Raw genomic sequence first — 15,383 nt, forward strand, 5'->3', positions numbered from 1 at the left:
GGAAAGCAGGAACAGGGGGAAAAAAAACCCCAAACCCTTCGAAATAGTCTAATATTCAGCAAGTTTTGCATGGTGAAAAGTTAGCAGGAACAGTATAATTTTTTTTTACTGTTTCTGTGAGGTATATTAAATAGTCTGTCAGATAATATTATGTAGGTACAGTATATAAACTGCTGGCATTTTTTCTTTAGTTTCCCATGTCTTACTCCAAATCAGCCTTATGCGTAGGGGAAAAAAGGAAGGAAAACACATACTTTTAGCTTGGTCGTTTGTATGAGCTGTAAAAAACCAACTCTAACAAAACAACAACACTCAAAGTCTTTGGGCTATGTCCCTTTCAGCTTCCTTCCTAGTTTTTGCCCAGTCTTCACAAAAGTAGAATTCCACTTGTTAGCAGTATCCTAACACCAACAGCCCTTAACCGTTTAAACACCAACTGTTTTCTCAGAAGGTCTCATTATTTCTGTTACCAGAAGGGATGAAAAGACAAAAACAAGACATCCTACCTGAGGGGAAGTAAACTTTAACTCAAACCTGGGTTTCTGGAGTCCCTGCCCAGTTCTTTACCACACTGTTTCCCATATAACCAGGAGAGTGCAGGCAAGCAGAACATGGGCTCATGTTTTATGCTCAACATATGTTGGTGAGTGACAGCCGTAGCCTTGGTTTCCAGCACTCTCACTGCCCATTTCCAGACAGGGCCGTCCCCAGTGCCTGCAGCACCCTGTGTGACACCCTCTCCCTGAGAAGCCGGGGAAGACGGTTGAGGGGTGCATGTCTCCCCTAATCCTGACAGCACGGAGGGCAGCAGGTGAAAAACGCAGGTGGAGCAAGGTTTGCACAGGGCTTGTCTGCTCACCCCACTGCAAGAGGACACTGCTCAGCCGTTTGTTACCCTGGGCTTTGGGCCCAGTCACTTGATTTCCACCTAAGATTCTCCGCACAAAACCCACGACCGATGGTACTGGGCCCCTGGTAGATGGGTGAGGACTCACCCAACGCTTCGAGCAGACAGAGAGGTTACCCACTGACGAGCCGCCCCGGCTCCCCTCCGGCGGCACTCGGGGACGCGCAGCAGCCGTTATAAAGAAAGGCCAGCCAGCGTGCGATGCACCGTGTGTCCCACAGCGGTTACCCCGGGTAGCGCTAGCGGCGGGTGACGCGCACCTCGTGGGCGCGACGACTCTAACGGAGCCGGAGCAGCCCCGGCCGCGCCCCGCCCAGTCTCGCCCCACCGCAGTCCCCGGGGCCGGGCCGGGCCGGGCCGGCAGCGGGGCCGCCGGGAGGGCGGCTCCCAGCCCCTCCGCGGGGGTACGCCGGGCCGCGGGCAGCAGGTACAAGCCACCCCGGGCCGAGGCGAGCGGCGCGGCCGGCGCTGGGTTGCGTCGCGCCGGGGTCTGTCGTCGCTTTGAAGCCGGTTTTTAGCGGGTAGGGAGAAAAGGAGGAGCAGCGCCCGGCTTTTTCTCTGGGGCAGCGGCGCGATGCGCCCCCCGCTCGGTGCCTGGGTGAAGCGGGCGTGCGGGAGCCGCTCGGCGCTGGCCCGACCCCTCCGCTCGGTGCCGGCGGCGGGCTGAAGGCGGGGGCCCGGCGGGCTGCGGCCCCCCCGGCGGCCCGGCCTCTGCCCCGGGACAGGCACACGGCAGGCGGGGGGGGATACATGCACAGGCCCTCTCGCATGCACACACAGGCACTCACACGCTGTTTTCCCCTCGCAGCCCCTCCACATCTGCACAGAATGGTACGTTTCCTACTGAAACAGCGATTTTTTTTTTCACTCTACCTTTTCCTGGCGTCTTTCACATGAGGAATTTGTCATTTGAGTTCACAGGCCGTATCGGATTCTCAAGAGAGAAGCTGCTCAGTGCTTCCGGAAAATGGCAGGTAAGAACAAATATTAATAAAAATGCTGTTCACTTCAGGCCTGGGCACACTGGTATGTGGCATATCTGTAATGTTTAGTTGGGATACAATGGTATTACCTTCTCAAATGACTGAAATTCCTTCAGTCAGTGATGTCTTTGAAAACTCCATTCTCTCTGAACACCACATCCAAGTGCCCTCAGCTCTGCTGAAATGGAAGCAAACCCGCAGCTCACAGCATTCACTGCACCACATCGGCGACCTTGCGTCGCCTCCAGCCACCGAGCTACCTATTTGCTGAGAGTTGGCAAGAACAGCAAGGCGGTAACTGCTCTTGATGTTCCAGAATATGTTATGGAGCAGGGGTTTAAATAGTGTATATGCATGTTAAATTTATCATAACATTTGACCTCAAGTTTTTGTCTTTTGGCAAAGCTGTTGTTTCGTGGATGCCATGCACACTGGAGAAATAACCACCCTTTATAATTTAGGTTAAAAATGAAGTCTTGTTTCTTCAAGCATTCAGCTCAGGTTCTATTGATTATCTCTGACACCTTAAACTTACCTGTCAAGCCAGTGGTGCTTTGGGCTGTACAGCCTCTGTGTCCCCTGGAGAAACCAGACTCGGGAGACGCCTGAGTTTGTGTTGGCTGTTAGGAACCAAGAGCTGCGTGTTTTGCAAATCCAGTAATTTTCAATAGTCCCTGGAAATTTCCCTCTCCACAGTGTTCACGTATAAACAACTACCGCCCCATAAAAGTATTTGACCTTTCCCTTGTGTTCAGTGATGAATGATTTTTTTTTTAGAGAACTATTAAAACTGAATGGCCTACACATAATAAAAATTTAAACAGGTAAGATCTGATACACTTTGTTACATCAGTTTCAGAAGCTCTGTCCCAACTTGCCACTCGCTTACCTTAAATCCACTTTGTCAGCAGTTCAGACACACTAGACAGCTCACTCTCACATCTACGAAAAAATCATGTTCCTTTCTATTGAAGTCGCTGTGATGATGCTGAAGTAGGATAGTTGCATCTTAAACATCTACGCTGAAGCTGTCACTTGCACAGCACTGGACTGGACAATGAGGGGATCCCACATTGCGGTAGGAAGGTGCTCTGAGCTCTCAGAAGCTGTTTCCACAACATTTTGAGGGAATTTAAGCTGGCACTACTTTGGTCCTAGCCTGCCCCTCACACTTGCGCTGCAACTTGTCTGACCCAGCCTAGGGAACTAAACCAGCAGACGGCTTCTTTTTTTCCCCCCCTGTTGTTAGGTGAGTTTTTGGCAGGGGGGGCGGGGAGGGGAGGAAGCAGAATCAGATAAGCAGAAAAGCTGACTCAGGGGGAAGGACTGGGTTGTGCTGATGTAGGGCAGTGTGACCTGCTATGGGGATGCACCCACTGTCCACTTTCCACCCAGGAAAGCCCAGCATAGCACAAAATTGCTGGGTTGGGGGCATTCACTGACTAATTCCTCACGAGTCACTGATTGCTGCCGAGCAGGAGTCAAATGCTGCCACTGTCATTCTGTTTTCACTACTATGTGCCGCTTGGAAAACACACTACAGAAAAATGAAGGACCAGGCCCCAGCTCCACAAACTCTTTTGTGTCTGCCTCCTATACTCAAAGGTATCTTCTGGTTTTCTTTCTGCCTCCAGGGAAAAAAGTCCTGATAGTCTATGCACATCAAGAGCCCAAGTCCTTGAATGGATCTTTGAAGGGGGTTGCTGTGGAAGAACTGAGCAAGCAGGGCTGTAGTGTCACGGTGTCTGATTTATATGCAATGCAGTTCGAGCCAAGAGCAACAAGAAATGACATTGTTGGTGAGACTAGCTAAAATACGCTTTTTTTTCAACAATAATGATGAGACAAACTTTTACCTTGTCTACCCTGCTGCATTAACAATCCAGAACCATGCTGTTAGGTGCACTCCGAACAACAGTTGCTATTATTTTGTGCAAACATCCCTCAACTAACAAGACCCAGCTTTTTGTTTTCTATTAGCAGTGACTAAGAAATGTCAGTGTAGAAATCCAACAAGCAACATCTTTATTTCAATAAATCTGATCACTAGAATGGCCCCTCAATCAGAAAAATGAAATATCTGTATAGCATGGATTTGTGAAACAGTGTTTTGCTTTAGACTAAAGGGAATGAGGGAAAATATTTATTTTTTTTACAGTATTTGCAATCAACTGCAGGGACGTTCGAAGAACCACCTTTTCTTAATGAACAAGATTACAAATGCTGACTGCAAATTAGCTCCAGGCACTTAAGTGCTTGGGCTTTTCACTTCTCTTGGCACCTCCCGACTACCTTGGTAGTATGTGATTACTGAAAATGACTTGATAATGCAGTTAAGACTTAAACCAAACAAGAGCATCACTGTTTTTCTCATGTGATATTTTCACTGCGCTCTTAGCATTTAGCCCCAGTATTTTTCCAGGTTAGGAAACACAAAGCCATAACATAATCTGCAATGGCTGAAACTGTCGCTTTCATTAAAACAAGAATGAAAAACAAACAGCACTGGTCCAGTGCAAGCACTGGCAAAAACAAGAATAAACTTATTAGTGACCAGATGTAAGCGCTTCTAAAAGTCCACTCCTGAATATGAACCTTATTTCATAGTGACATTATTGAGAGGGAAAAATGCATTAGCACATATCCACAATCAGTCTCTGAAGTCCATTTCTCATGGGTGAGAAATGCCTTCAGATATCGTTCTGTGACTTGCTAGAGTTTAGTTCATGAGGCTATGGCCTCTCTCTGCTGCTAGAGATTGATGGTCTACTAGCTGAATCAGCAGAATGAATGTATATGTCTGATTCAGACATACTTGAATCAGCTCACCCAGCTGTAGTGGAGTCAGCAGGGCCAGCCAATACTGGCTCCCCAGCCTCTCCTGAGTTTCCCAGTTACAGCAGCTGAAAAGCAGCTACATAGTGCTTGTGACTGCATGGTGGTTTCAGTGATCCCTAACGCAGAGGTAGAACAATTAGCAAAATTCACTTACATCCTCTTAAATCATCCACCTGCATCACCAGAGTCTTAAGCCAAGCTTAGGTCCTCTTATTGCACTTCATATGTTGCTACAGAAAGGCAGAAGTTTTAGTACTCTGAGACACTACATTCCCTTCCAGTGTAAAATCAAATCAGTATCAGCTGTGATGATGCCAAATATCCACAAAAAAAAAAAAAAGTAGGGAAAAAATGGAAAGCAGTACCACAATTTAGAACTGTAGACTGCAACCTGTATTTAATTCTTATCTGGCTGTGATGCTAGAAACAGGGCAGGCAATGATTGTTTGCTTCTACCCACAGGTTGCTTGCACAACTCAGAAGAGTTCAATTATGGCATGGAGACATGGGAAGCTTACAAGAGAGGAGATTTGTCCAGTGATCTGATTGAAGAGCAGAAGAAGGTGCAGGAAGCAGACTTACTGATTTTTCAGGTCATTATTTTAAATTGTATTAAAAGACTTCAGTTGTAATGTACAGGGTTGAACAAAAGAAAAGCAACAGTAAGTGAGAAGATCATAGATTTCATTAGGAACATTGAATCTAGCCAGAGTAAAAAGAGATGGCAGCTCTGCCAGTCTGTATCCAGCATAGCAATTTCAAGGTATCAGGTTTTCCTGCTAGGATGTGGATTTTAGAAAATATCAAAAATACCAGATCATCTGTAAGCATTATTTGTGCTAGCACAGTATGAATTTTGCACACAAATAATGGCTCCACACTGGCATTTTTGAGGAGTGGGAAGGCATCTGAAATTAGAACCTTAAAATATCTGAGTAAAATTCACAGCAGTGTTTCACTTAAAAATTAATATTTGAGAGTAGTCTGATTGCATAGGTTTTGTGAAGACTGGTCCTCACACTACCTGCACTCCAGATCAATTGCATTGAGCAACTCAGACCAGAAGGTACCAAGTGCAAAATAATACTATAATTCTCAATATGGGAACCATGCCATGTTACCAGGCAGCCCAATACTGTCCCTTTGTCTTGGAGCTCACGCAAAGCAAACACAGATTTACACACAGGAACATGTGCCATCATGTCAGCAGGGTGTGAAAGTAAGTCTTTCTTCAGATCACATGGCATTTGTCAGCAGACTGGCAGATCAGAACTGACCACCAAGTATCAGTCCTGGTAATAAGGTGCTCTGTGTGCATTTTGACCACATTCTCCATTAGATTCTATGTTCATTTTGCATTTCAGCAATAGGAGACACAATTCTGTACAGTACAGTCTTAAGTTTCAATTAAATGGCACCTTCCTGCTTCATCATATTCCAACTTTGATTTGTGGGGAAGCCCTCACATTCACCATGGTGTTAGTGCACTATAGATGCTCAAGGATGCACCCGAGACTACTACAAACAGAAAGCACTTCAGTTATCTTTGCCAAGCACAGTTACTGCCTCTCCTGACAGAGAGCTGGAAGAAGGCATGTACAAGACCAGAACAGATGAAGAGAATAGGATTTGGCCTGTAGACCAGGCCTAAGGATGGACTGGACTTTCTGTGCTAACAAGGTAATCTACTTTTTGCCTAGTTTCCCTTGTATTGGTTCAGCATGCCAGCAATCATGAAGGGCTGGATGGACAGAGTCTTGGTCCAAGGATTTGCTCACGAATTTCCAAACTGTTACGATTCCGGTTTGCTCAAGGTATGTTTTTGAGATTGAATTATTAAGATCGAGATTTGCACAATGCTCTTGAGGGTACTGGTCTTAGATTTGTTTAAAGCTTTTGCTTTACACTCTCCTGAAATAATGCTTTGGTAACGTATCGAGTAACTTTCTGGCTTGTTAAAACTGTCTGAAAGGTAGTACAATGAGGAGAATGCAGTGGTTCCTAAAGATTTAAGCAATCTTCTGGAGATTTTCAGTTGGCCTACAAAATGGGCTTTACAATTTGGTACGTGTATCAGAGTGCGCTGGGATGGCATACAGCTTGCAAACAGTTTAAATGGATCAGTATTCTAAAACCATAGCCTGCCATTCTTCCCACCACTGTAAGACTGCACAAATCTGTAACGAGTGACATACTAGAACAGGTGAGAAGATCCTGTTCTGGGGTTAGATGTCAAAGGTTGTAATTAAACTATAAAACTTAATCAGAAACCTGAAATACCCAGTGCACGAGCCTCTCTCCTAGCTATCTCCTTTCAACCTTTTCTTCTCTGTAGCTTATAAATTAGGTAAGATCAGTATCTCTAGATGACAATTCACAGATTTTTAATTCTCCATGGCACTGGGAATATCCCTGGAAAATTTTGGCCCACCGTCTGATGGATCTTACTTGGTAACAACTGCAGCATCCAGAAACAATCAATATTAGTTTCATATTTATGTTGACTACATCTTAATCTCTGTAATTTCTGATATTCTTATCTGAATAGTCTTCTCTCATATTCCAGCATTTCAGTTTGTTTAAATTTCAGAAATGGCTGCCTCGCTGAGAAGAATAGGAGTAATCCCCAGTGATTGTAGCTGCATGCTGAGTGCAGGCTCAAGGCAGTTTGGATACTGCACTGGAAAAATGTCATTTCAATTACAGAAGCTAAAACTGAGAGGATAGAAGCTAAGCACAAGCCTGTGGCTAATACCACAGCTACAGAGGCAGAAGAAACACAGGGGGTTTGTTCTCAAATTATTCCTTGGCAAGTTACAAGCAAGCCCAAGTTTGAAGGGGGACTGTAGCATTCAATTCCTGCATTCAGGAAGAACAGGAATATAGATATTCTCAGTAGAGTGTTTTCCAGCCACAGTATTCCAAACATTGTGTATGGGAGAGCAAGCGTCAGCCCTGCTTCATGCAGATGTCTGAAATGTCATTCCTGTTCTTTTTAACCTGTCTCTGCCCAAAGCCCTGACACACAGTCCACTGTCTAGTTGTATGTCATCAATCTTTGCCTCAGAGCCGCCACTACACGTAAGGTCTGGGAAAGAGGAGGACACCGCCTCCTCTAGAAATTTATGCTGTCCAGGTTCCCCTGAATATCTCTTGAACTGTTCAGCCACTCATCTTTAAACATGCCTAACTCAAGTGCTGCTTTCTTAATTCTAGAACAAGTTAGCCCTGTTTTCTTTCACCACTGGAGGAAGCAGAGAGATGTATGCAAAAGGAGGTATCAGTGGTGATATTCGCTACCTCCTGTGGCCCATGCAGGTATTCTATATGAATATTTGGTTGTTGTTTGCCTTAAATTTTATTCCAATTATTTTTAACAGTTGTATTGTTATTTTATATGAAATACAATATAATAAGAAAAAACTAAGCTGTCAGTTCCAAGAATCTGCAGGTTATAAATTGGGCTCTAAAATCCTGAGACTACTTTAAAAGTCCACAGAGTTTTAAAGTTGTTTTGTGCGCCTCTTCCTCCAGATTGGAATCTGGAGAAAGCTTATACCATCAGCCTTTTAAGTTTTTCTGGTGTTATAGGATTTCTTTTAGCCCGAGCACGCAGGATTTCTTTTCCCCATAGCTACCTGATTCACCTAGGGTGCAGGGCAGGAGGGGAGTCACACATTATCCTGGCATTAATGATCAGTAAATGAAAGCATGGCTTTTCTTATTGCTACCCTTTCATCAGAAGTAGCAAACACATTTTGAGAAATTTAGGTGGTAAGGCACATTGTACTAGCTACTTCTTGATATATTACAATGATGTGCGTAAATTCTTTGGTCTTGTACCCATTGTGATTACTAGCTGTCTGTCCTTGTGAGGCTATCTAGCTGCACAGCTTGGGAGTCAACATGACAAAGAATGTGAAACGCAACTGTGAATTCAGAAATAATCAGGGAAAATGGCAAGTTGAGCTGATGGGAAAGGAAGTGGCCTTCATTCAGGATCATTTGGCTAAGCCAGAGGCAAAAGGTTAAAAAAGTACTTAGAAGTAGATGAGAAATACACTGCAGTTCAAGCACAATCTCTGGAGATTCAAACAGTACAATGAACTTTAGGCTGTCTCTGATCCTTGCAAATTTAATAGCATGAGTCTAATAGTACTTACAAATAAATTTCCACAGAGCAGAATAAATGAAGTTGACCTTATTTTTCAGTGTATTGTATGTCATTCTTCTTAATGCCTAGCCAGGGTAGGTAATGAACTTTTGCAATTTATTTCCCTTCTGCTGATAAATGCACAGGTTTAGAAAACCTGCTTTATATTGGGTCAATGAAACAGTTTCAGATTTGAATCTTCCACGTTCTTGAATTGAAAGTGAATTACTATTTCCTGAGGCATTTCTTTCTTTGCTTTGAGTCCAGCATGGAATCATGCACTTTTGTGGTGTCAAAGTTCTTGCACCTCACATCTGCTTCGCTCCGGAGTATGTCTCTGAGGAGAAGAGGAAGGAGATGCTGATTGCATGGGCCCAGCGCCTGAAGACTCTTTGGAAGGAAGAACCCATAAACTGCTCTCCTGAGTGGTATTTCAAGTAATCTTCAGGTAGAAGACTACAGAGATATCTTTTTCCTTCATTCTTTTTGGTGCTTTATCTCAATATCTGAATGCTTATCTCCTCCTTCAAATGTATTATAAGCATCCTGAGTACTAGAGTGAGCAGCTTAACTGACAATATAGCATTTACCTTCATTGATCCTGAGGCATTCTCTTCAATGATGGGTGCAAAACTCTGTGAAGAATTATCCTTGCTCACATAAACAGTGACATCCTGCCTACAAGTGGTTGATAACACAAGCAGTATTTAATTGCAGATTATACTGTTGCTGCTTATGAAACAGTAAAGTATGTTGCCACATTTAACACTTTTTATACCAGCTGCCACTTTTTTTTATTTGCCAGGGAACGTGATGCCCATACTCAACTTTGATATGGCTAATCCTGTTCTTTTAAATGAGAGCTATACACTTGTGCCTTTGAGCTATGAAGCCAGATCATGAATAATGCAGAAGGATGTACAGTTGCACAGTGACTTAGACAGCTGGAAAGCCTTGTGAACAGTCTTAGGCTTTTCCACATATTTAGAGAGCAATATTAAAGCTATGAACGATACTAGAAAAGGAAAAAAAAACAAATACAAATATTGTATAACAGTATGCACATGTGTTGCCTTTCTTGATAGAATGCAGCTACCGTTTGTAAAGTGTGTAGTTTCCTAAAATCAAAGGGAGTTGTCTATTATTCTTACTCTAAATAGAGACAAAAAGAAATCCTATCCGCTTTCTGCCCCTTTACACCAGTCAGTGTTGCTGCTTGGGTCCAGAGAGCTGGGTGCATCCTCTCTAGCGTCAGCGTAGATGGGCTTCCTTGGAGATCGCCAGCACCGGCAGTCGGCAAGACAGAATGCCTTACCTGTTAAACTGCAGGAGCACTGTCTGCCTACAACCCAGCATCTAGTGGGAAAAAATGACTGGCTCTTCATATCCATGATTTCTACCTCGAACTTTAGGGGGATTATTTTTGTGCTTGAGAGCTGTTAACCCTTTTTGTGCATATGGCAAAGGGTGGGTTTCTTGCTTAGCTACACAGTTTCTTGCTTTGATCAGCTCACCAAACAGCTGCCTTTGCACTGTGGCCTGAATAAGAAACGGTCTTCTGAGTCACTGTCAAATGACACTTAGGCCTCTGCATACAGAGCGTGCACCTGCCATACGTTCTTTGTAGCAGCCTTGTTATGCCCCACCCTTATGTTTCTTTAAGGGCTATTTGGATCATAAACAGGCTGAACCCAGATTCTGGAGCGGCAGCGTAAGCTGATACACCAGACTGGGAATTGCTGCCGCAGGGAAAGAGTCATATGTTCCTTTTTGTCACCGTATGAAGTGAAGGGCCACCTCTAGCAGAGGCAGACGCCTGGAAGCAGTGCTGCCCTAAGCTGTTGCAGATGTCTGCTTCAGTGTGTATGAATCAATGTCTTTAGGTTACACAACCACGAAATTTGCTTTGACTCAGTAATTTCTGTATAGGAAAAAGAAAGTGAAAGGGAATAAAATCGAAAATGGTATGCACATAAGTTGCGGGGGAAGTAGATTCTTGCCTAAAAAACTTGAGGAAAACAACTTCAAGTTACCTGAAGAGAGACTGAATGACAAACACAAACATTAAAATTGTAAAGGAGAGGAATCATCCTTATGTTCCCTGTGTTTAGTTACCAAACTATTCAAGAAAGAAGGAAGTGGATATGAAAGCAGAAGTTACAACTGTCAAACCAAATGTTGTTGTATTGGATCAATCACAGAGCTTAGTGGTTTTAACTGTTTGATGAAGAATCTCAGACTGACCTATATGATGAAGATGCACTTCTTGATGCTATTTGGCAGACGCATGCCAGCTCCCATACACATGGTATATTAAGTGCCTGTATTACACTGGATATTTGTAAGGTAAGTCTAGAAGAGTGGCTGTGCTAGGTCAGAACAAGGATCCTCCAAGCCCAAGTTTTTGTCTCCCCAGTGGTTATAGGCCAGGAAGAATAAGCACTTACCCTGAATACTGTCCTGGGCTCCAACTATATTTAGTCTGGGGGATTTCCTGAGCTATATATATTTTCTCTGTATTTACCAAGCCAAATATATCTCTGCTCTGATTTTTGTTCAGTCTTCTCTTGAATTCATGCCAACTTGAAGCAGCCAGTATTTTTTGGCAAAGTTCAGCAGGTCAGCTTTTTCCTTTCATGAGGCATTGGAGTGGGAGGATGAAGCACTTGGTTCCCAGTAGCTTTGCTTGATTCCTCCCAGTGAACAGTAAATGATTGGTCCCATCCATTCTTTTACATGGCACTTAGAGTTTTGTAGATGCACATCATCTCCCATAAATAATCTCCTTCCCAGGCCGTGGAGCCCTGTCCTGCTCAGTAGTTCTTCCAAGAGAAGGCACTGGGCTTTGGTCACCCTTGTTGCTCTTCTCTAAACTCATCCAGTCTCACTATCGTGTTACCGAGAAGAGGGGACCAGCAGTGCACGCAGAGTAAACTCCATGACTCTTGGATTCAAATTACTTTCTCTGCTCCATTTCTAATAATCTCTGACATACGATTTGCTTTCCTTAATGTTTTCATGTGCTGTAACTCTACATCTTGGCCATCAGTGGTAACAATCAGCTCAGGGGCCATTATTTTATACATCAATTTAGGTGTTTTTTTTTCCCTCACGTGCACTCCTTTACATAACTTGAATTTCACTTCCCATCTCATTGCCCAGTCACCCAACCATTTTTCCAGAACTCTTCTCAGCCTGCTTTCCTTGTCCCCCTCCTCTGAGTAGTCTGTATCACCAGCAAACTTTCTCAACCTCATTGCTCATATCCTTTTCCAGATAATTTTCAACAGCTCACATCCCTGCACTTGTAACTTCCCTGCGTTCTGAGAGCCAACTGTTTACTGTTGCCCTCTTGGCCTATCTTTAAACATGTCTCTCTGCTTCTTTCTTATTCCCTACCTGCTTAGTGTCCTTGAAAAAAAATTGATATGAAACTTTGTCAAAAGCCATTTTGAAATGCAAGTAGACTATACCAGCCAGATCACTATTCTCTACATGCTTTAACTCCTAAAGTAAATTCTTCAGGAATATCATTCCGATTTGAAAGCCACTGTATACAAGGGGTTATATGATAGGGGGAAACTAAGAACCACTATTAAACTGTAACTTTCCATGGTCATTCTCAATCCTCATCTGTGGAATTTATTCTCATACAGAAATTGTTCCACGTGCCTCATAATTCTTGTCACTTTTCTTTATTTCGTGTCTAGCTCTCCTGTACCTGTTCAGAGAATAGGTAATCAGAGCTGTGAGCTCTGTCTTGGGTGTGGATACATAACAGATTAAAACACATTTGCTGAAGGGTGCAGCTCTTGCAGTGCTTTGGAAGCCACTAAACTGAGCAGTGCCAGTGGGTGCCGAGCCAAAAGTCAATGTCCTTGTCCTGACATGCTTTCAGTGCCTGCTATACAACACCCTGTGCAGGGGTGCATGTATGTTCTGGCACACACCTTTCAAAAACTCAAGGGAGAATTTTACATTTTACCATGCAGAAAGCCAACAGAGAGCAGTCTGTGGTTAATAGGGAGGGAAAAAGGAAGTGGCAGTATTAGTTTCTTAGCAGCACTGGAAATATTAGAGCCATTTTGATCTAAAGAATCATTGCCCTGCTAAATCACGTTATGATAAAAGTCAAATGTATTCCTGTCAAAATAGCATTGATTTAATCAGAATAAAGCTAGAATTAGGTGAGTAACTTCTAGCTGCATTTCAGGCTGGGGAGAAGGGTATAAGAGCAACATGCTTTCCTCTTCCATTTAGTCTGAGGATTTGATTTTTGTTGCTGGTGGTCCTCCGCTCCCACACACTTTCAGGCAATGCTCTGGTCTTTTTCTGTGACAATTTGTTCCAAAATCATAACTGAATTTCTTCTATTTGATGTTCTGAAATGGCAGGTAAAATATGCTTGCAACTTCAAAAAAAACACAGGGAAACAAATAGGTCCCCATCTGAACTATGTTATCATGAGGCCTCACAGCCTAGAGAAACCAAGACTGATTTCTTGCAGTAAGATGCTTTTAATCCAGGTTTCAAAAAAATTAACATTTAAAGGCAGGTGTAGATATCTCTTTCTTTGGTTTAATATTTGATTCCTGGAACTATGTCACTGAAGTTAGCTGCCTTCTTGCAGAGGATTATGCTCTGCAATAGACAAGTTATCAAAAGATTGTGCTGAAGAGAGGAACAGCCAATAATAAATACCATGCATAATTCATGTACAACTTTTTTTTAAAGAAAAATCCTACTATGTTAGTAGATATCCTAAAGCCTAAAGAGCCTATGCTCCACAAAAGAGATGCAAAAAATTTGTGTCACAATGCTTAGTGCAGACTGATGTAAAACAAAATTTTAATGGTAATAAATAGTGGTGAAGTTCTTACTTCTCTGAACAGTACACTTTAGCGAAGTAGTGTTTCACAACCAATTATTTCCAACCATCCTAAGATACTTTAAAAATCCTTCAGACTCAGCCGTATTGATTTAATGCAGTTTGAATGCACAGGAACTCTGATTTCTTTGGAAAACTCAGTAGAGGAGACAGAAGACCAGTTTCTTCCCTAGGATTGTGCAGCTAAAATACCCCATAGCTGTTTCTGAATTACCAATTGTTCTTGATGAAGCGAGAAAGCATTTTGTTAACATCAGACAGACAGAATAAACCAAAACCTAACTGTCTTGCCCAAGTAACAGACTGTCACAGAGAACTGCCACACCTGCAAATACCATGTATTCCAGTAAGATGTGCAGAGCAAAGGTGATGTCCTTACAGGATCTTAATACGAAGCCAAGGGGAGATGAAATCGTCTCAACGTAGTCTACATGTACACCCTTGTATTTCTGTCGTCTGTTGCTAGGCCGTACCTCGGCATCTAGGGGAGACCTCAGATGGTCATCTTCTGAACTTCACTGAAAAGTTGTGGCTGCAGTCAGTCATAAACTACAGCAGTTCCCAAGCTCTTGGGGCATCCCATTCTGCCTTTGGACTCCCCGGGGGGATACAGCCTTTCCCCCCATACATCAACACTGTTGGTGGCACAGTGCAGCAGTTTCTCCCACCTCGGCCCTCTGGGGGCTCAGAGAAATACAATAGTTTTGTTGCATTGGTGAGCCAAAGATACCTTAAACCATGCTTCTCTCTGTAAAATCAGCTGTACAACATAATATCCTGACAGCTGTTAGACAGCAGTGGGATCAATCAGCTTTGCTTCAGCTTTAGATTAAAAGTTAGGTTACAGACAAATATTTGCTTTGGGTTTTGTCCACTGATGATCCCCCTCCCCAGTAATGCAACAGAACCTGAAAATTTCACATACAGCAATTTCCATCCTGCTGACAATAAAAACAGCTACATGTTACAAAAAAAAAAAAAAGGTATTTGGAATTCTATGTCTTTACATTTTTTTCTGTCAGTTTTAATCAGATGGCTGAGATTTTTAGCACAAAGTAAGTGAAAGTTTGGTCGAGATTAGTGAAAGTTTCAGTTAAAGTAAAAAGAGAACTAATGGGCTTATTTTCTTTTCATTAATACTAAAATTGAAAACTTCTGCTCACATAAATGCATTATGATGAAAAGCATTAAAACTACTGGCATTATCGTCCAGTTCAGGATAATTCTGATTGAGAAGAAAGGAAGATTAAGAGATTTCTCCCTAAATTCAGATTGCATTTTTGGATCAATGTATTTTCCCTATTCATTTTGAGAAGGAATGTCATAAATGGCAACACTGACCCCTAACCACCAACAAATAAATGCTAATTTCTGTCTTTTTTTTGTTTTTTCTTTCCTGAGTGCTTGTTGGCAAACCACCACTGAATGAGACTGAAACCTCTTTAACCAGCAATTATAAATTTAGCCATCTTACTTCCTGGCTTCAGCCCATGTCTTCAGCCACATACACAACACAAAGCTCAAAAGCAGAAAAAAACCCAAACTAAATCAGAAAACCTCCAAAGTAAAATGTTATCAGAAGTTTTCTGTGATGTCTAGGATTGCAACGGAAGA

The 15,383-nt window shown here is 42.9% G+C and overlaps 2 protein-coding genes across 5 annotated transcripts in view; one reads left to right on the forward strand and one right to left on the reverse strand.

Moving 5' to 3' along the window:
- The window catches only part of DUSP22 (dual specificity phosphatase 22), a 92,449-nt gene extending 89,401 nt beyond the window's left edge, over positions 1 to 3,048 (reverse strand). The window contains exon 1 of the mRNA XM_064443507.1: positions 2,780 to 3,048. The gene's annotated coding sequence lies outside the window, so the exon portion shown is untranslated. The remainder of the gene's footprint in view (positions 1 to 2,779) is intronic.
- Positions 1,230 to 15,145, forward strand: NQO2 (N-ribosyldihydronicotinamide:quinone dehydrogenase 2). 4 transcript variants are annotated; one of them, XM_064443503.1, is made up of 8 exons: positions 1,230 to 1,428; positions 1,829 to 1,881; positions 3,525 to 3,689; positions 5,191 to 5,321; positions 6,429 to 6,542; positions 7,945 to 8,046; positions 9,149 to 9,329; positions 10,993 to 15,145. In XM_064443503.1, exons 2-7 carry the CDS (start codon positions 1,875 to 1,877, stop codon positions 9,320 to 9,322), a joined length of 693 nt encoding a protein of 230 aa, XP_064299573.1. In that variant the 5' UTR covers positions 1,230 to 1,428; positions 1,829 to 1,874; the 3' UTR covers positions 9,323 to 9,329; positions 10,993 to 15,145. The 4 variants fall into 4 exon arrangements, with proteins under 4 accessions (XP_064299573.1, XP_064299571.1, XP_064299569.1 ...); XM_064443501.1 differs by lacking the exon at positions 10,993 to 15,145 and adding an exon at positions 9,687 to 10,857; XM_064443499.1 differs by lacking the exon at positions 10,993 to 15,145 and having other exon boundaries at positions 9,149 to 9,940.
- The last annotated feature ends 238 nt before the right edge of the window (positions 15,146 to 15,383 follow it).

Source organism: Phalacrocorax carbo, chromosome 2 (genome assembly GCF_963921805.1).
Source record: "Phalacrocorax carbo chromosome 2, bPhaCar2.1, whole genome shotgun sequence".
Lineage (NCBI taxonomy): Eukaryota > Metazoa > Chordata > Aves > Suliformes > Phalacrocoracidae > Phalacrocorax > Phalacrocorax carbo.

Bases quoted from the DNA above. Each gene is read 5' to 3' on its own strand.
- NQO2 (XM_064443503.1), top strand. The intron at 5,322-6,428 runs GTCATTATTTTA...CTTTTTGCCTAG, and splicing joins CAGACTTACTGATTTTTCAG to TTTCCCTTGTATTGGTTCAG. The intron at 8,047-9,148 runs GTATTCTATATG...CTTTGAGTCCAG, and splicing joins ACCTCCTGTGGCCCATGCAG to CATGGAATCATGCACTTTTG.